This window comes from Nyctereutes procyonoides, unplaced genomic scaffold, assembly GCF_905146905.1.
Source record: "Nyctereutes procyonoides isolate TBG_1078 unplaced genomic scaffold, NYPRO_anot_genome, whole genome shotgun sequence".
Classification (NCBI taxonomy): domain Eukaryota; kingdom Metazoa; phylum Chordata; class Mammalia; order Carnivora; family Canidae; genus Nyctereutes; species Nyctereutes procyonoides.
The window spans coordinates 5,121,874-5,142,407 of record NW_026575141.1 but is presented as its reverse complement, the minus strand read 5'-3'; the positions used below and the strand labels follow the sequence as shown (position 1 = coordinate 5,142,407).

General features: G+C 47.6%; 1 protein-coding gene across 1 annotated transcript; it reads left to right on the top strand.

Moving 5' to 3' along the window:
* Positions 1-513: 513 nt before the first annotated feature.
* On the top strand, positions 514-19,934 carry TSPAN33 (tetraspanin 33). The gene is made up of 8 exons (XM_055307449.1): positions 514-858; positions 13,735-13,792; positions 14,468-14,595; positions 14,928-15,002; positions 16,290-16,385; positions 17,930-18,058; positions 18,474-18,635; positions 18,846-19,934. The coding sequence occupies exons 1-8, from the start codon at positions 757-759 to the stop codon at positions 18,945-18,947; spliced, it is 852 nt and encodes a 283-aa protein (XP_055163424.1). The 5' UTR covers positions 514-756; the 3' UTR covers positions 18,948-19,934.
* Positions 19,935-20,534: the final 600 nt, after the last annotated feature.

Below are 20,534 nucleotides of genomic sequence, written 5' to 3'. Positions count from 1 at the left end.
CAGGATTGCCGCTACCCTTCAGTATTTTCTGATTGTTACATGTAGGTTGGTTCTGGCTCCCTGATTTTATTGTCGCCCCCCCCCCCGGGGGGAGGGATTATCTCCATTCTCCCGGATTCCCACAGCCTTCGGCGCATTGCTGATCACACGACGTCCGTACTTGTTGATTTTAATGTATGTGGGTTTGCATCTGTGTGCTGCAGTCGGGTGGAGGCCGCGCGCGTGCGACGCGGTGTGCATTCCAGCTCATCCCTCTTCCCCGGAGCAGCTGCTGCCTGGATGCTTCCCTTTCGGGGGAGGCGGCAGAACCACTGACCCTTTAACAAGTTGTCCCTCACGGAACAGGTGTCTCCCCCGCCCCTCGGAGGAGAGGGACGGCTGGACGCTTAGTGACATCAGCGACCGACCAATGGGAAGTCAGGCTTCGGCAGCCGCGCCAATGGGCGGCCGGGGGCGGGCCCGGTTTCCTGGGAGCCGGGCGGGCCAGGCTGGTCCTGCCGCCGCCGCGGAGTCTCCGCCGCTCACGCTGCCCGCCGCGGCTCCCGCGGCTCCCGCGGCTCCCGGCGGCTCCGGCGGCGGCGCAGTTCCCCGGCCCGCGCTGCTCCCGGACGCACGGCTCGGGCGCTTCCCTCCGCGGCGCAGCTCCCCCGCCTCCCGGGCTCCCGCGGTGGCGCGGCTCATGCCCCCGGGCGCAGGGCGCGCAGGTGGGCCGGCCGCCGCGGGGAGATAGGCCCCCGGGGGGACGGCGGCGGGGCCATGGCCCGGAGACCCGGGGCGCCGGCCGCCTACGGGGAGGAGTTCACCTTCGTCAGCCCGCTGGTGAAGTACCTGCTCTTCTTCTTCAACATGCTTTTCTGGGTGAGTCGTGCGGGTCTTGGGGGCACCTGGGGTGCAGGGCACCCCTCGAGGGTGCAGTGGGCTGCCCCCGGCTGAGGAGGGGGCGTCCCGGGATGCCAGGTTCCAGGCGAGAGTCGTGAACGCACTGCTTAGTTTTCTGGGTTGATGACACTTCGGGGTAATTTCTCCTGGGGAGGGACAGCAGGCTGGCGCCGCGTCCGGAGGGGCATGCTGGGTGGTGGGGGGCGGGGTAGGGTAACGCAAGAGATTCGGTCAAGACATATGGGGATCTTCTGGGCATCGGATGAGGATATGTGACAGGCAAAAAAAAAAAAAAAAAATGGGTTTGCTCAGGAGTAGAGGGTTTTACTGCTGCCCCAAAGCAGACCCACTGGTACGTTAATGATTGGGGGACTTTCGGGCCTGGGGGCTGGGAGGCCCCAAAGCAAAGAAAAAAGAGGAAGGAGGGAAAACCCAGACCTGCCCTCCCCTTTACCTCAGAGAGGATGGATTAAAGGACTTCATCTTCTCCTTTTGGAGGCCTCTGATGCCTCCCTCCTCTCAAAGGCTGAGGAGGGGCAGCAGTGGCCTCCAGATGTGGATGTCTTTCCCAGCACTGACCCAGACTTTGTCCCACCTTTCTCAGGACCAGACTGCATGCATGCCCTGGAGCCTGACAAGTCTTCATCCTCAGCTTCTTTAAATTTTTTTTTCAAATTTATTTATGATAGTCACAGAGAGAGAGAGAGAGAGAGAGGCAGAGACACAGGCAGAGGGAGAAGCAGGCTCCATGCACCAGGAGCCCGACGTGGGATTCGATCCCGGGTCTCCAGGATCGCGCCCTGGGCCAAAGGCAGGCGCCAAACCGCTGCGCCACCCAGGGATCCCCTCAGCTTCTTTAAATTGGACCCTGTGTTGGGCTAAAAGGCCAGCAGTCCTTTCGGAATCTTATCATTAGGGTGGAAAAGTGGAAAAAAATATTGGACTGGGTACTACCTGGATTCCCGTCTCCAACCTGCACTTGTTGACCTGGGCAATACTTCACCTCTGTAGGCTCTGGTTTCCTCCTCCATAAAATTAAGGCCAGTATGATCAGAGATGGCAGAAACATTCTACTGGAGCCCAGGATCCAGCTGGACCAGATCATGAGATGCTAGGTCAACCCTGTTTCATGTCCTATAGAGTCTTTGAGCTCCTCTGGGTTTGAGGACATAGAGACGTCCTTCTCCCATCCTCCCTTCTGGTCCAGCTCCAGCCACGCCAGAGCAGCTGCTGCAGGTGCCCATTATCCCTGCTCATTTCAGCCTGAGACCTGAAGTTCAGGCTTGCAGGAGGGAGAAAGCTTGAGTGTAAAATATGTTTCCTAAGACAGGAAACAGACCAAGCATCTAAGTCAGTTGCTGGAAAGGTTCACAGGGGCTGTGGTTTGAAGAACAGACACAAAGTACATAAGTGCTAGCCTGTTGGGACAAATGAGAGAATTCCCAGAGGGTGGTGATAAGAGCTCAGCCATTGTACTGGGAAAAATGAAGTTTGAATTCCTAACAAATTCTCAGTTTTAGAACTGGAAAAAAGAATCTAGAAGACATCTTGTCTGGCACCCACATTTTATACACAAGAAAACTAAAGCACAAAGTTGTTAATGGTTTTATCCAAGTTGGATGGTAAGGTGGTTTTTCTATTGAACTACAGTGCCTCTCGGGAAAGTCCGTGGCCCAGATGACTGCTACTGTAGCTGGGGTGTTAGTAGGTAATCCAACTTCCCACTGTCTAGGTTCTGCCTCAGCTGGAGGTTAGGGAGGAACAGAAGAAAAACTCACCACCACTCTGTGGGGGCTGGGGGATGACCTAAGGGAAACTCCCAGCCTAGGGGCAAGTCCCAGTGAACCCTCCTCCATGCTCACTGAATGTGCCAGGCCAGTAACATGCCATCCTGACAGATGACATGCCATCCTCAGAGCCAGCATTAGCATCCTAGGGACCTCAGATCCTCATTTTGAGTTTCTCTGTCAGCCAAGACTCTGCTTCTTCTTTGGAGCCTTTGGCACTTCACCCTTATCTATGTTCCTCAGCGACAACAGCTGGGTGCATCTGTTACACTTGCATTCACGGTCATTTTCTAGGATTTCCCCACCCTACTCCATCCCCCTCTTTTACCAGACAAATGATTTGGGTAGGTTGCAGCCAGGGAGAGAGTTTGGTTCCATAGACCCATTTACCTTGGTAAAAATGATTCATTCAAGGTCGGAGGACCTGGCTAACCAAGCTGGCACCACCCCAAATTAGAAAAGAGCCCCTTTTTGGCCCTACTTTGGACTCATAAAAAGTCAGAGGCTCTAGAAATAGCACAACGAAGGACAAGAGGCCTAGTTCTTTTCTGGCATCAACTTACTGTGTGACCCTAAGCCAATATATCTGTCTCTCTGTCCTTAATCTTTCTCCTCTAAAGGAGAAATTTTTTCTGCCTCTGTGAGCTATTTAAAGATGAATGCATCATTTTGGGGACTGTTTTCTTTCTTCAGGACTTGGAGCTGGATCTAAGGATACATCTCTCTGAGTCCTGGTGTCCCTAGGACATTGACCTTCCCAGAGGCCAGGACTTTTTGGGTCACTTTTCTCCCAAGGCCAGAGCCACAGAGGTACATTCCACACAAGGAGAGTTGGAGATGAGGAGCTGATTCCCCAGCTCAGGGATCCTCTTTCTTCCTACCACCCTTCAGGGACTGGTTCCTATACTGTCTTTTCAGCAGGCTCTCACCATCCCAATCAAATTCCCCTCTTCTACCCTGGAGGCACCCATGGATGGCACTGGTGACCCTCTCCTTCTCCAGGCAGAGTGCATGTTCTGGCCAGCTGCTGGGGGAGCTGTGTATGGGCAGTGTTTGTATCTATGCTGGAACACATTGGGAAGATAGCCAGTGTTGTCTGGGGTCACACTCAGTGGTGGTGGTGGCACTGGCTATCCCTGCTGCTGTCCTAACAGCCCTGGCCCTTGGGTCATTTTGTCTGACTCAGAAGGCTGCTAGCTTCTTTAGGAGCAGGACCCATTCCTCCTGTTCATGTTTCAAATCTCACTTCTTTTGCCTAGGAGTTCTGGTTTTCTCCCCAGAATCATGCTGCTGGGTTACTGATTATTGGGATCCCATGACCCAGAGTAGTTGCCCCAAGATCCCAAAAGTTGTGTTACAATTCTTCAGTCAAGTAGTAGCCTGCTGTCCTCCCCTCCCTGTGTCTGACAGCTCTATGCAGAGAGAAAGGGAGTGCCATGGTACATGCTTTATCAGCCATGGACATACACTGGCAGGAGCATTATCAGTGCTGCCCATGGCAGCCATCTCCTTCCTTGCTGGCCCATTTTCCATTCAGGGCAGCAGTTGGGGTGGTTTAGAGTCAAGCAGAACTCAGACCTCCAGTCCCTGTGACTCAGCCCAGGCTTTCTTGGTGGCCATGCCTCACGGCTCCCATGGCATCTTATATATACCTTGATTGTCACATCCCTTACCTGTGCTGCAATTACGTGTTTATTTATGTCTCCTCCTCTAGACTTCAGGCCCCTGAGGGTACACTGCCTTATTCACTTCTTGCTTCTCAGTGCCCAGCTGAATTTGGCAGGGTGGATACTTACTGAATGTTTATTGAATGCCAAATGATGCAACAGCCCCTACCTGGTGAAAGCATGATGCCACTCCTCCCTCTCTTATGATGACTAGTCTGTCAAGATGCAGCATAACCAAAGACCCTTGAGCATTCTTAGTGGAGGAGGGGGGAATCCAACCGTGTTCTCTTCTGCACTGCATCCTGTGGCTTAGCACTCCTCCCTCAAGCCAGGTGAGCCATCCCCTTCCAACATCTCTCTCAGGGCCATGCATAATTACCTATCTACAGCACCCAGATTTTTTCACTTCCACTGCAGCACACGTGGATCCCCATCTGGGTCTTTCCTAGACTGATCCAGGCCTCAAGTGAGTTATCTTCTTTAAGAAATTCACTCTCACCTCCAGGAGCACTGTAAGGGTTGGAGTCCCCAGGGCACAGCGAATGCCCCAGAGCACCTGCACCACTACCTGTTGTAACCTGGCTTAGAAGCCATGAGGAAATGACTAGGCATCAAGCCTGGAAAAAACTGCTCCTGAGTGGCAGGGGCCATTTCCACAACCTGACATAACCCCCAGCATACACACACACACACACACACACACACACTCACACCTAAGTACATTAGGAGGCAGAGCCCAATCCCCCCCCCGCCCCCACTCTCCTCCTTTCCCTGTAGGCTAGGTAGGCTGTAATAAGTGAAGTAGTCATATTCTTTTAATTAAAAAAAAAAAAGACACACACTAAAAATGAATACAAGAAGCATATCTTATGCTGTCAAGTCACTCACATGCTTTCTTATCTCCTCAACGGCTTTCTTTGCTTTGTACCGAATAGAAAATCATAAACTTCAAGAAGCCTTTAAAAGAATAAAAGAAAACATGTAGCAACTCTCTGAGTCTTGATAGCAGACTCTGTGTCAGGCTAGGAGCTCCAGGGCCATAGTTGGAGTGTTTATACTACTATGAGCCCTTGTGGACTTCTGTCCCTCATTTATAACCTTGGGAAACCAAAACAAGCCATGGCCTAAGAAGAAGCTAAAGGGTTGGCTCCAGACAATGGAAAGGGAAGAGTTCTTTGGATTTCCTTCCTTAATAGGACAATTCCATCCAGTCCAGAGGGAGAAAGCCAAGAGCCAGTTTCACATAGATAGTTGCTACCTCAGAAACTCAGGAACAATGGTGCTGGGATGGCCACGTGAGAACTAGTGCATGCAGATCCTGGGCAGTGAGAGAGGGGGCCCTGTGTTAGGTCTAGCAGGCTTATCCAGAAATGAGGATAGAGAGGACTGAGAAACCAGAGGTACAGAACCCTCCCATCCAACGTCCCTGTGGCAGAGGCAAGGATTTGATTCCCCAGGATTATGGGGAATGATTCTATTCACAGCTGTCCCCCACCACCTTCAAAAGAAGAGGGGAATAGATTCCAAAGAAGAGGAGAGGACTCTGAGACAAATGCACACACTTCATGTAAACTGGACTTTAGAATATGGAGACAGATAAGGCCAGGGCTTTCTCTCAGGTGCTGGAGGGCCCTGCGTGGTGATGCCATGTCTTCCCCTTCCAGGGCCATGTTCCAGGGACTTCCCTCTGGGCCCTTCTGGCACCACCACCTCCTGGTGCTCTCTTACTCCCCACCCCACCTCCCTACCCGGCCTGAATCCTGTCCAGTTTGGAGATTACCAGCTACTCCCCCAAGAGGACTACAGGCAGCTTCTTCCCACCTCACATGATGAATGCACATGCACTGGGATTGCTGTGAGGCAGACAGAGGAAGGTAGCCATGTGGCCCAGGTCACAAGTCTCCGGAGACATGAAAACTTAGGTTCCTGTCCCATTTAGCTGCTCACTGTCTGAGTGAGCTGGGGAAAGTTATTTGACTTCTCCCAACATCAGTTCGGTAAAATGGAAATACTAACACCCTCTTGGGACTGTGGTCAGAATGCAATGAAAACGTGGGTATAAAGTGTCTAGCCCAGTGCCTGACCCTTAGTACTCAACAAGGGTAGCTATTACCATTGCTAGAAATATGTCCTAGAGGTCACCTGTTAGGGATGGGAAAACTAGGAAAACTAGGAGGAGTTTGGAGGAGTGCTCCTTCTGACAATTGGCAAGTAGCTAAGGACTGAGTCTAGGTGAGGGCTGGCTAACCTTGGGCCTGACTTCCTTCAGCCTCAAATCTCATTTGCTCACTTTTCTACTGTTAGCCTGAGAGAGGTGATAATTAATGATGTCTTTATATATTTTACAGTCCACAGAGACGTTTCACATCTATCATAGAAACAGAGACCCCACTGTTGTCTCTGAGGGCCTTCCCCAGGTCCACTTGTCAGGGCTTGTCACACTACCTTGATCTTAAGGTACAGTCCAAGTGGACTCCAAGAGCTAATTTGCCTTGTAATTATTGGCATTTGGGAACTAGAGCCAGAAGAATTCTTGTTCAGAGTTTCATCTTGGAGCCCTATAGCCTTTCTTCCCTTAGTGCATTATAATGGCTGTAAAGCAATGAGTGTCCCAGGGGCTAGAATAAGGGTTTTTCTCACAAACATCAAATCATGGCTGTCTTTCTGCAATTTGTAAGAAAAGACCTCAAATAATGCAGAGAATTTTCTGCATTTTCTATTTTCTACCATGAACTTTAGTATTTGTGGCTGCTTATCTGTCTGCAAGTGTTAGCAGAAGGCAAAGTGAAGAGGATAAGGAGCAACCAAATATTATGGAAAACTAGGAAACTATTTAGAGTAGTGCCTGTATTATTGTTTTTTTATGTATTATTGTTTTATGATATGTAGAAACATATGTTTAACAGCTTTGTCATTGCTCAGTATATTGTTCTTTATTTCTATGATAGAAATTAATATGTTGTGCTTCCTCACAGGACACAACATTATCTGTGTAATATTTCTGTCTTCGGTCTCAGCAGAAGACTGAGACTGCTTCTCCCACTCACCCTGCTTGTGCTCTATCTCTCTCTCTCTGTCAAATAAATAAATACAATCTTTTTGTTTTAAAGATTTTATTTATTTATTTACTCCTGAGAGACACACAGAGAGAGAGAGGCAGAGACACAGACAGAGGGAGACGCAGGCTCCATGTAGGGAGCCCGACGCCGGACTCGATCCTGGGTCTCCAGGATCACACCCCGGGGCCAAAGGTGGCGCTAAACCACTAAGCCACTGGGGCTGCCCTAAACATTTTTTTTTTTTTTAATTTAAAAAGTTAGTGTCTTGAAAGACCAAAAACAAAGAAAAGAAAAAAGAAAAAATCTGCAAAACTCTTCCAGGCCAAAGGAGACTTGATCACTCAAGATCACTAAATGCATGATCCTGGATCAGTAAAAAAGGAGAAAAAAAAGTTTAAAAAAACACTATTGGGAGAACTGGGAAAAGGTAAATAGGGACTATAAATTAGATAGCAGCAATTGCATATTAAAGTTTAAGAAATTTTTTTAAAGATTTTATTTATTTATTCCTGAGAGACACACACAGAGAGAGGCAGAGACATAGGCAGAGGAAGAAGCATGCTCCATGCAGGGAGCCTGATGTGTGACTACTCCCCGGACCCGGGATCACACCCTGAGCCAAAGGCAGACGCTCAACCACTGAGCTACCCAGGCATCCCAAGAAAAGAATTTAATATGTCAAAATTGTATAGGTTATACTAACAGAGCATTGTGGCTTCCTGGTGCTCTGATATCTGAACAGTTTTAAGATCCATTGCCTTATACTTTGGTATAGAGGCAAACCCCCCTGATTAAAGTTTGTGAAATTGCATACAAGTGAATCCCAGTTTAGGAAAAACTGATATTAAAAGAATGTGGATTTACTAACCAACTAAAACTTAACAAATTGGGAGTGGCTGTTCTTTAATAGGTTATATTTTTTAGAACAGTTTTAGTTTTACAGAAAGATTGAGAAGATAGTTCAGAGTTCCCATATACCCCACATACAGTTCCTCTTAATATCTGACATGAGCATGACATTCGTGACACGAGTATACATTTGTGACAATTAATGGTATTATCATTATCACTGAGGTCTATATTTTATTCAGATCTCCTCAGTTTTCACTAAACACCCTTTTTGGGTTCCAGCATGCATCCAGGATACCAAATTTCATTTAGTTGTCATGTCTCCTTAGGTTTTTGTTGGCTGTGGCAGTTTCTTAGAATTTCCATGGTTTGGGGGATTCCCTGGGTGGCGCAGCGGTTTGGCGCCTGCCTTTGGCCTGGGGCGCGATCCTGGAGACCCGGGATCGAATCCCACGTCGGGCTCCCTGCATGGAGCCTGCTTCTCCCTCTGCCTGTGTCTCTGCCTCTCTGTCTTTCTCTGTGTGACTATCATGAATAAATAAATAAAATCTTTAAAAAAAAGAATTTCCTTGGTTTGGGGGGCACCTGGGTGGCTCACCCAGTTAAGCATCTGACTCTTGATTTCAGCTGAGGTCATGATCTCTGGGTTCCCAGGATGGAACCCCTCATTGGGCTCGGGCTGTTTGAGGAGCTTGCTTGAGATGGTCTCTCTGCGCCTACCCCCTCTAAAAAAAAGAAAGAAAGAAAGAAAGAAAGAAAGAAAGAAAGAAAGAAAGAAAGAAAGAAAGAAAGAAAGAAAGATTGATTTAACAGTTTTGAGGAGTACTGGTCAGTTATTTTGTAGAATGTCCTTGTACTGAAACTTGTCTAATGGTTTTTTCATGGTTATATCCGGGCTATGTGTTTTCAGGGGAAAGAAGTAGGAGTGAAGTATTATTTTCACCACATCATATCATATGCCTATGATATACTCCTGTTGGTGCTGACCTGACTCACCTGGCTGAGGTTGTGTTTGCCAGGTTTCTCCACTGTAAAGTTAGCCTGTGTCCCCCTCTTCCAGACTGTGTCCTTTGGAAAGACGTCACTATGGGCAGCCCACATGGAAGTAGGAGGTTGTGCTTCCCCCTCCTTGAGAGTATAGCATCTATATACAAATTATTTGGAATTCTTGTGCATCAGAGATTTGTCTTTTCTCCCTCATTTATCTATTCAAGTCCTGTTTTTTTTTTTTAAAGATTTTATTTATTTATTCATGAGAGACACAGAAAGAGAAGCGGAGGCATAGAGGGAGAAGCAGGTTCCCTGCAGGGAGCCCAATGCAGGACTCGATCCCAGGACCCCAGGATCACAACCTGAGCCAAAGGCAGATGCTCAACCATCAAGCCACCCAGGTGCCCTCCCTTTTTAAAATTTAAGTCCTTTTTATCAATATGGACTCATGGATATTTATTTTATGTTTGGGGTAATAATTTCATACTTTCTTATTTTGATGTCTCTTTGGCATACCCATATCAGTTGGGGGGGGGGCGGGGAGGTGTTTTTGAGCATTTCCTTACTTTCTGGCACCATGAGATACTCCAGGCTTTTATCTTGCGTATCTCCTGCTCCAGTCGTGGATTCAACCATTTTCCCAAGGAGCCCAGGGGATGGCTATTTTCATTATAAGGTGATTACTCACCTCCTATAAGGATAAAGGTATTGGTGCGTGCAAGTTATTTTATATAATTTGATTGACAGCTCTTCAGGAACATGCCTTTCACTAGACTCAGCTATTTTAAAAACTGTGTCTAGCTTTTAAAAATTTCCAGTGAGGCTTCATTCTAGCCAGAATATGAAAAGCCATTCTAAGAAGCGTCTTTATCTCTATCCTCATCATGAAAGGAGGTCAAGGAGGTCATTGGCAATATTGCAGGGTGCTATAAGGATTTTGTGCCAAAGCCTGGTATAGGAAAAAGAGTTCCAGACTGAGACTGGAAACTGGGTTTCATCCAGATGTTTCCTCTGCACCCATGTACACTTGGTAAAGTATCACTGTTCTCTTTGGGCCTCATCTATAAAAAGAGGTGAGTGGCCGAGCTCATTTCTAAGGTTCTAGTCAGCTCTGAAATGCTGTGCTATTAACGGCAGCAGCATTAACTTTGGGACAGCAGGAGCTTTGAGGAATTCAGGGTGGGAGATGTGGGCAGGAATAGGAGTGTAAAAGGGCAAGCTGTGAATCCAGGATGAAGAAACAGGTCAGTGATAGAAATTCTGAATTTTAGAGTTCACTAGTAAGCTCCAGGTAACCAGTGTCATTAATGACCACGTTAAATATTTATGATAATACTAAAGTCTTAATCTCGATTTTAATGTAACGTGCACCTGCTGCTCTATATCCCTGGCTGAGTATGCATTAGGCTTGTGATTCTCAAACTTGGCTACACATTGGAATCACCAGGAAAGCATTCAGAAATACTTTCGCTTGGGTTCTAACATCAGAGATTTTGAAATATGTGGTTTGGGGTGCAGCCTAGGCATTCACAGTTTTAAGTTCTCTCCCTGCCTTCCCTCCCATTCTAATGATCCCCAAGTTTGGGAAGTATGGGCTATAGATGTTCTTGCCCTCTCCCATATAACCTACAGATCTCCTCAAGGGCAGGGACCGCATCTCACTCATCTTTGCAGTCTTCAGAGTACCTTGTGCATAGCAGCTGATGAATTGAATCTGGACAGTGTGTCAGTTTTCTATTGTAGCTGTAATCAATTACCACACAATCCATAGCTTAATACAACACAGATTAATTGTCTTAGGTTCTGGGGGTCAGAATTCCAAAATGGGTCTCACTGGGTAAAATCAAGGTATCAGCAGGGATGGTCCCTTCTGGAGGCTCTAGAGGAGCATCTATTTGTGCCTTCTTCAGCTTTTAGAGGCTTCCCATCTTCCTTGGCTCATGGCACTACCCCACTCCAACCTGTGCTTCCGTTGTCGTTGTTGTACCTATCTCCTTCTCTGACTGACCTTCTTGCCTCCCTTTTCTAAGGCCCGCCAGGATAATCTCCCTATCACAAGATCCTTAATCACATTTGCAAAGCCCCTGTGGCTATGGAAGGTGACATATTCACAGGTTCCAGGAGTTAGGACAGGACATCTTTGAGGGGACACTGTTCTACCTATCACAGATAAGGACACAGCAACTGCTGTAATACAGGCCCATACATGGAATTAAGTTACCGTAATACGTGGCATCTCTTTACTTTCTCTTTCTTGTTTTAGTTGTGTTAGGATTTAATCAGAGACCATCTCTGTGGGAAGTTATACATCCTAGTGAAAATTTAACATGTGCAAAAACAGTGAGGAGCCTGGGAACAACAGAAATAAAGAACAGATATATGTCTTTAGATGTATCAGTAAGGGATGCCTGGATGGCTCAGTGGTTGAGCGTCTGCCTTCGGCTTAGGGTGTGATCCCGGAGTTCCGGGATCAAGTCCCACATTGGGCTCCTGCAGGGAGCTTCCTTTTCTCTCTGCCTATGTCTCTGCCTCTCTCTGTGTGTCTCTCATGAATGAATGAATGAATGAATGAATGAATGAATAAATAAATAAATAAATAAATAAATAAATAAATCTTTTTAAAAAGTTTAAAAATAAATGCATCAGTAAAAGGATACTCAGAACCATTAATTGGCTGTGAGGAGTTTTAAAGGGGAGGCCAAGGTGCTCAGTCACTCTGGCAAAGGGCTGAGTCTACAGGCCTTGGGGATGACGGGGATCTCTGTTGTATGGTTTCCTTGCCTCCCACCCACTCCCCCTTGCTCCCTCAACCTGGTTGTGCCGGGGAGACAGCAAGCCAGCTGGCACCTCCAGCCCGTCTCAACAGCTCTTCAAGCAGCTCCCTCTCTCCTGGACAAAGAGCATAACAGCCAGCAGATAACACATCTGGCTCTGAGTCAGAGGCAGTGTCAAATGATTGGGGGGCAAGGCTGTGTACATAGCCAGAGAAGAGTCCTGAAAGATATGCTTTTAGATAAGGGTTTCCATTTACTGCTAAATGCACCAGAAGGCAGAGGCCACTAAGGAAAAATGTCTTTCTGCCGAGGGATTGCTCTGACCCTATTACTTCTTCAGGGGCCCTAGTCCCTTCTCCCACCAAAGCCCCAAGATGGCTCTTTCCAACTAGTCTCTGTCTTGTAGATCAGTGGAGTCTAGCCAGCCATCTTCTTCCCCACTGAGTTGGTCAAGTCCCTGCTGCTGAGAACTCCCTCCAGCCAGAGCTTGGCCTCAGCTATTGCCATGGTGACAACCAGCGGCTGCTTAGCACCAGCCTGGGGACTGGGCACAAAGAAAGAGTAGCCAAGAGATGTGCACACTGGGCTGCCCTGCACTCCTGGAGGCCTGGGGTGGAGGTGGGGGTGCAGAAAAGGCCCCTTTGGGGATTGCTGGTAGTCTCTGATGGGTTTATTCTCTCAGGGAGAAGCCAGGAAGTTTGAAGTATCTAAACCTTTTGCACCACACTGGAATCCAGGTTTATAAAGATAAAGGCTCCTTTGCCAAGGCAGCTTGGTATTTTACATACATGCATTCATGCATGCATTCTTTCACATTGATAGGCATGTGCATTCTTCCATTTGACTCCATTTTGATCCCCAAAAGAGTTAGAGACCCAGGAGGATGCATCTACTCAGGCCTGCTTCAGCTTTAAAACCTACCCTTTGGGGACACCTGGGTGGCTCAGTGGGTTGGGTATCTGGTTTAGGCTCTGGTCATGATCCCAGGGTCCTGAATCAAGCCCCAAGCCCCATGTTAGGCTCCCTGCTCAGTGGGGAGTCTGCTTCTCCCTCTCCATCTGCCCCACTCCCCTCTGTGTGTTCATGCACTCTCTCTCTCAAATGAATAAAAAAAATCTTAAAAAAAAAAAAGAACCAACCCTGCCCTTTGATGTAATTGGATTCAAATTCAAAACTTGTGCCCCTGGACAGGTTAACTATTAATAATGATAGATAATAAAAAAATAATGATAGATAATATTTATTGTCTGGCATTGTGTTAAATGCTTTCCATACATTATCTTATCTAATTTCACAGTAGTGTTATTAGATGTAGTTGTTTTAAATTCCCATCTTCAGATCCAAAAGGCACAGATAAAATCTCTGAGGCTCAGAGATTTGTCTAGCAGAAGCCCAGGTTTGACTGGTTCCAAAGCCCACATTCTTAACCATTGTTAGTAACCTTGCATTGCCTTAATTTCCTCATCTGTAAAATGGGGGAAATAACTGCCCCACGAGAAAACTGTATCGTAGGGATCAAATGAGATCATCTTGGTAAAAGCTTTTCTTGGAAGCTTTTCTTGGAAGCAAAGCAGACAGATGCTATCAACTGTTATCTCTTGGGAGGACAGAGATGCTCATCTCTGGCTCCTGGGAAAGTCATCTTCCTCCTGCTCTTCCTTAAGGTAACTAAAAGGAGGCTCTCTGGTTTCTTAAATCTCAGAGTCTGCCTCATTCCCTGTGTCCACAGGTGATTTCCATGGTGATGATGGCTGTGGGAGTCTATGCTCGGCTGATGAAGCATGCAGGTGAGCTACAGATCCTCCTCTGTCCCCCCAGGACTCTTGCCAAGCACCTTCCTCTGCCTCCTTCAGCCCTGACCCTCTACTATGCTTTCCCATGTAAGCAATGGGGCTAAAGAGGACAGCTGCCTTCTAGCCTGATCACAGTACCCTACTCCAAGGCATCAGGCCACCTATGCCGGTTCACCAGAATTTCCCTTAGCTCCCATGAATCTTCCAAGATCTGCCTGCATTGTAGGCTTAGGAAATGTCTAGGAAAGAGGGTAGGCCTCTGGGAAAAGAGAGTAATCAGAGGCCTCAGCCCCGCCTCCTCACCCTGTCCTGAAGTAACTCAACCTCCATTCCTGTTCTACTGCACAGAGTCTCCAGGAAACGGAATCTGCAAAACTGGGAGCCTAATGCCATTCTAATTCTTTTCTGGAGCGAAAGTGGTTCCTCCTCTCTTAAGCTTAGGAATAAAGGCTCTTACTTTGTTAGCTCCTCAAATTAACTGTCACAAACCCATCTGGGCCCTTTTTATTCTCCCCACGGGAGAGGAGTACTGCCTCCCCGTAACCACCATCCAACCATACCAGAGATTCCCCCAGCAGAGAACAGGTTTGAGGGGTACCCCCCACCTCGTCCCTGGGTTTCACTCTCAGTCAGCACCAGGCTCAGACTGAGAGGCAGCCCCTCCCCCAGAAGCAGCCCTGGCCTGCGTGGCAGTGGACCCTGCCATCCTGCTGATTGTGGTAGGCATTCTCATGTTCCTGCTCACCTTCTGCGGCTGTATTGGATCCCTTCGTGAGAACATCTGCCTCCTACAGACGGTGAGTGGTCAGGGGCCCCAGAAAGACCCTGGCCTCCTCCATATGCCTCCCAGGCTCCTGATGCCTTTCTTACAACCTTTCAGTTTCCTCTGTCCCACCCTTCCTTCAAAGCCTGTGCTGTCTGCTTCCCACTGTAGAGCTTGACCCAGATGACTCAGCACAGGGTGGCCACCCTCAAGATAGCATGGGAGAGGCAGAGGCCTTTATCATGGGTGGGGCATCTGGGAGAAGTACCCCATAGCCCCCCAGTATCCAGTACCCCCCATGGCTCTGGGAGGGGCTACAGCCCAGCCCAGTAATCACTGTCTCATTTTCTTACCTGCTGTCCACAGTTCTCACTCTGCCTCACCATCGTGTTCCTGCTACAGCTGGCTGCAGGGATCCTGGGCTTCGTCTTCTCCGACAAGGTAGCGTTGGGAGCCAGGGGCCCTCCTCAGGTGTGAACCAGAGGGAGGAAGAGAATGTTACTGCCTGTGCTTAGCCCAATTAATTAACCATAGTGCTCCTTTCCCTGAGAAGCATCAACCTTTGAAAAATTCTCCTTAGGGATGAATGAATGGCCTTTAAAGTCACCATAGTTAAAGAGAATTTCCAGATTGTGAGCTGTTTTCCTCTGACAGTCTGAGAGGCCAATAGGAAAGTAAATTCTATGAACACCAAGTTAAAATAATCTGCAAACTTGAATGGCAAATTATTGGGTAAAACACAATTATCAAGTAGACCATAGACAATATGAAGAAACTTTTATTTATTCTAAAGATTGCTTATTGTGATAAACAGAAGGAGGGAAGGGGAAAAGTAAATGAGATTTTGAGCAGTGCTCACCATATCTGGAAGTGATCTGCTTTTTAGTGACAGTCCTTTTGGCTAAAAACCAGACTTCCTTTCTCAAAGGGCAAATGATTGCCAGAGGTCATATTGGGCTATAGATAAGAAACTTGGAGAAGAGTAGCAGGGGCAGCCCTGGTGGCACAGCGGTTTAGCGCCACCTGCGGCCCGGGGTGTGATCCTGGGGACCTGGGATCAAGTCCCACATCAGGCTCCTTGCATGGAGCCTGCTTCTCCCTCTGCCTGTGTCTCTGCCTCTCTCTCTCTCTCTCTCTCTCTCTCTCTCTCTCTCTGTTTCTCATGAATAAATAAATAAATAAAATCTTTAAAAAATTACTAAAAAAAGAAAAGATAAAAGTAGCAGAGCAAGAAGGGAAAAAAGCATGATGGAAACTAGGAAATGGGGAGCCACTGAGTTCATTCAGAATGTCCCAGTCCTGGTTTAGTAAAATACTAAAATGATGTTTGGGCTGTAAAGAGATGCAGTTCCATTATGTCCACTAGAGGGCAGTGTCTCAGCTTTGTAAGCACTTTTCTACTAAAATATGCATGTATTAGATTCTCTGCTTTCCATCAGTAAGTATTTTATGGTAATAGTGTTCAGAGGTAAATAAATCTTGCATTTGTTATCTCAAAATATGGCTCTGAGAAGAGGCAACAGCAGGCCCTGTGTTTCTCTTGCCTACTGGTACCTGAGGGCCCAGGGATAGATGAGCTTCAGAATAAGCCATCAACCTAGGACCTGGTTCTGATTTCAAGACTGACTTAAATTAAGAAGGCTGCCCACTGTCTACTGTTATTACTGAATGGAGGAGCAGGTTAGGAATTAGTCCTGTGTTCTGATTCTGTACTCATGTCTCTGGCAGGCACGAGGGAAAGTGAGTGAGATCATCAATAATGCCATTGTGCACTACCGAGATGACTTGGATCTACAGAACCTCATTGATTTTGGCCAGAAAAAGGTATGGCCTAGGAGTGGGGGGAGGTCAGCTGTGGTCTGAGAGGCTGTAGGCAAAAGTTAATGCCATCCCAAGAGATACCTCACCCTTCAGGCCTAAGGCTTCTTCATTACCTGCCAGGTAATGGATTTTGGAAGAAGGTTTGGCAAGAAACCATACATAGCAGAGTGCTTTAAAAGTACTTTTAAGAGAACAGAACAGGGACAGCCTGGTGGCTCAGTGGTTTAGTGCCGCCTTCAGCCCAGGGCCTGATCCTGGAGACCCAGGATCAAGTCCCACATCAGTTTCCCTGCATGGAACCTGCTTCTCCCTCTGCCTGTGTCTCTGCCTTTCTCTCTCTCTATGTGTGTCTCTCATGAATAAATAAAAATAAAATTTTTAAAAAGAAAAAAGAGGACAGAACAGTAGTATCTATAGTAATCTACCATAGGTGTAAACAAAGGAGGAAAGAATATGTATTCATATTTGCAAAAGGAATCTACAAGGACATATAGAAACTACGTGGTTTCCCATAGAGGGATTACTAAGTGGTTACTTATAGGGGGATAAGAAAATGGGCAGACTTTTAAATATTTAAATATTACCTATTCAAAAGTTACATTTTTAAAAATTGTGCTAGAATACACATAACATAAAATTTACCATAACCTTTTTAAGTATACAAATCTGTGGCACTAAGTACATTCGCGTTGTTTACATCTATCACCACCATCCATCTCCAGAACTTTTTCATCTTCCTCCAAAGAAACTCTACCCATTAAACACTAACTCTCAACTTCCCCCTGCCCCAACCTCTGACAACTACCGTCTACCTTCTGTCTATGAACTGGACTACTCGAGAGACCTCATATAAATGGAATCATACAGTATTTGTCCTTCTGTGGCTTATTTCACTTTGCATGTCTTCAGATTTCACCCATGTTGTAGGGTATGTCAAAGTTTCCTTCTTTTTTAAGGCTAACATTCCATTGTATGTATATATCACATTTTGTTAATTCACTCATTTCTTGATGCATACTTGGGTAACTTCCACCTTTTAGCTGTTGTGAATCATGCTGCTACGAATCAAAAGTTGAATTTTAAATAAAAGTGCTTTTGAGACCAGTACCGAGTTCCCCTTCCCTTGGTGCAACTTACTTGGATTCTGCCTGCTTTCATGGAGTAACTGTGGGCCCATAATATTGAAGAATCTCTTCTATTTTCTCTGCATTAAGACAAATATTTTCAAGGCTGATCCTTTAATTATTTCAGCTACTGTTTGTGAACACCTCATTTTGCAGCCTCTATACTATGAAGAAACTGCTCTCAAGAAGCTCATGTTGAATGTGAAAAACAAAATATATATACAACTATGGTCATTATAACAAGATATATAAAGGTAACAGCCACTGAGAAACATGAGCTCAAGGTGTAAGGTTGTGATTAAAAACAACCTGAATTTATAAATGGAAACCGGCCACAGACTTTTGGCTGCTTTAAGAATTCCCCTGGTCACCTCAGTGTGAGGAGTGGGTGATCCTTAACCTCTGTGGTGGGCTTTGTTGCAGTTCAGCTGCTGTGGAGGGATTTCCTATAAGGACTGGTCCCTGAACATGTACTTCAACTGTTCAGAAGACAATCCCAGCCGTGAGCGCTGCTCTGTGCCTTATTCCTGTTGCTTGCCTACCCCAAATCAGGTGAGCCTGTGTCCCATCTCATTTCCTCCTGGGCAGCAATCTCAGTTAACTTCCTGATTAGGATACCCACAGTGGGGGTACCCACAGTGGGGAATCCCCATTCACTAGTTTAACCAGCCAATTTTGTAGGACAACTGTCAGATGTTTTTCTCCACCCCAATCTCATGTCTCTGTTAACTTATCACTCCTGCAGTTCACGTGGGGATTCAGAAGGTGTAAGTCTCTAAAGCAAGAACTGAGCTCAGATCTCCCAGAGGAAAGGAAGCTTGCACTTAGCAACTTTCAAGTTAGGATCCTCCACTTATATTCCCTAACAATTTAGGAGTTTAGAAAGGGTGGGAAGCCCATCAGCTAGGGCCCAAAATAAAAAGTTTGGGAATGGGAGTTCCATTTGGCTTTTCAACTCTTTCCCCAGGCAGTGATCAACACCATGTGTGGCCAAGGTATGCAGGCCCTTGACTACTTGGAAGCTAGTAAAGTCATCTATACCAATGGCTGTATTGACAAATTGGTCAACTGGATACACAGCAACCTCTTCTTTCTTGGTGGTATAGCACTGGGCCTGGCCATCCCCCAGGTAACTTACCCTGTAAGACTTGTGGGTCCTACAATTCTGCAAAGACTCCTTTGTTTGGGGGAGGGCACCTGGGGATCAGCTAGGGTATCAGGCACTGACATTGCAAAGAAGCAGGGGACGGGATGGTGCTGACCATACTGGGAAGGTTGAGTCAGGGAAAACAAAGACATCCCTCCTTGCTGAGAGCTCAATCCATCTCGCCTCTCCCAGCTGGTAGGAATCCTGCTGTCCCAGATCCTCGTGAATCAAATCAAAGATCAGATCAAGCTACAGCTGTACAACCAGCAGCACCGAGCTGACCCATGGTACTAAGATTCCATCCTGCACCTCCTCACTATAGCAACAGGCGAGCCTCATCTACCAAAAGCAATGGGTATAGCTCTCAGCACCAGATGGAGATCTGGATTCCAGTCCCCCAGCGACAGCCCAGTGGAAAGAAGCCAACTCCAGCCGGGCAGAAGGCAGGGTGCACAGGTGGCTCCAGCCTTGGAAGGACACACCTCCTCCTCTCCTCATCCTAGCCCGTCAGCATTGTTAGAGTTATTTTTAACCTTATACACTTGGCTTTATGTTTTTTTTTTTAAACTGTTTCTGGGCAGAGATGTTTGGGGAACAGTAGTTGCAGAGAGTCTTGGGGGTACTAGGTGCTGCTTTTCACCGAGGCGCTACAACCAGCATTCTCCCTGGGCTGCTAGTGAGCCTGCTGGACATCCTCTGATTCCATCTGTTGCCAGCAAGACCTGGCTGGAGAGTGGACACTAATAGTCCTACCTGGAGTCCAGTTGGTATGCTACCAGCTCTAGAAGGGAAGGGAATGGAACAGGCAGTGAGCTTGGGGTCGACTGGGGACAGTTGTATGTGTTGGGTAGGAGTGGAAGGCGATGTGTTTACTAAATGCTGCCCTGCCATCCTCCCAGGTAGTCAAAGTGAGCTACATCCTGCCCCTCCCTCATTTCCATGGAAACATGGCAGCAAGGGCAAGGGTACAAGAGCTGCCAAATTCATCCCTCTCCCCCACTCCACCCCTTTTTTAAAAGATTTGAAACCATGGTCTTTATACTCTGCAGCTAGCAGAGGTGGGACTGAGCCACTTGTGCCCGTGAATTCCTCCCCTCTGGCCCTCCCTCTCCAGCAAGGGGAGTTTCTTTAGCCTTGGCAGTGTACTGTGGAGTCAAGGTTAACACCCCCGCCCCCATCACGCCGCACCAGAGCTCAGTATTTCTACAGTGTAAGAAACAGGGATCTTGCTGGGGCCAGGGCGCCAGAAGTGGCAATAAAAGTTTGTTGACCTGCGCTAAATTGGACTCCACGAATTTTCCATTCTGGCAACTCGAACGGGAGGGGTAGAAAGGCGCAGCGGGTGGGCCCTCCCTCCAGGTGGGGATTGGAGACTCCCCTAAACACCACAGGACCTCCCGGGCCCCGTCCCTCGCCCCTATTTCCCTCAACCAGATGCGCTACTCCCCTCGCACAACCCCGCCCCCTCTGGTCTCAATTAGGGCGAAAGGTTCCTAGTTCCGATCTGGGAACAGCGTAATTTTATCCCAAAACCTGACGTTAATTTTTTCCCCCAAACTAAACTGAATTAAAATTGGCCGCCCACAACTTTTAGAACGGGGGTAGGTGAGGATGCAGCTGGAAATCAGAGTCTTAGCACACCCCACCGGGGCGGGGAGGAGGAGGAGGGCCATCTCTTCACTCCCAGTCTGGGGCCCCCAGCCCCCTCCTCCGTGTTGATCCGAAGGAGCCCCACCGCCGCCCGCAGTACTTGGGGAGTACTCAGGGAAAATTTCCAGCGGGGCGCGGGGCTCCGTCACGCCGCGAGAAGCGTGCGAGGGCGTCGAGCCCGGAGCCCGGAGCCCGGAGCCCGGAGCCCGGAGGCCGGGGCGGGCGGGGCGG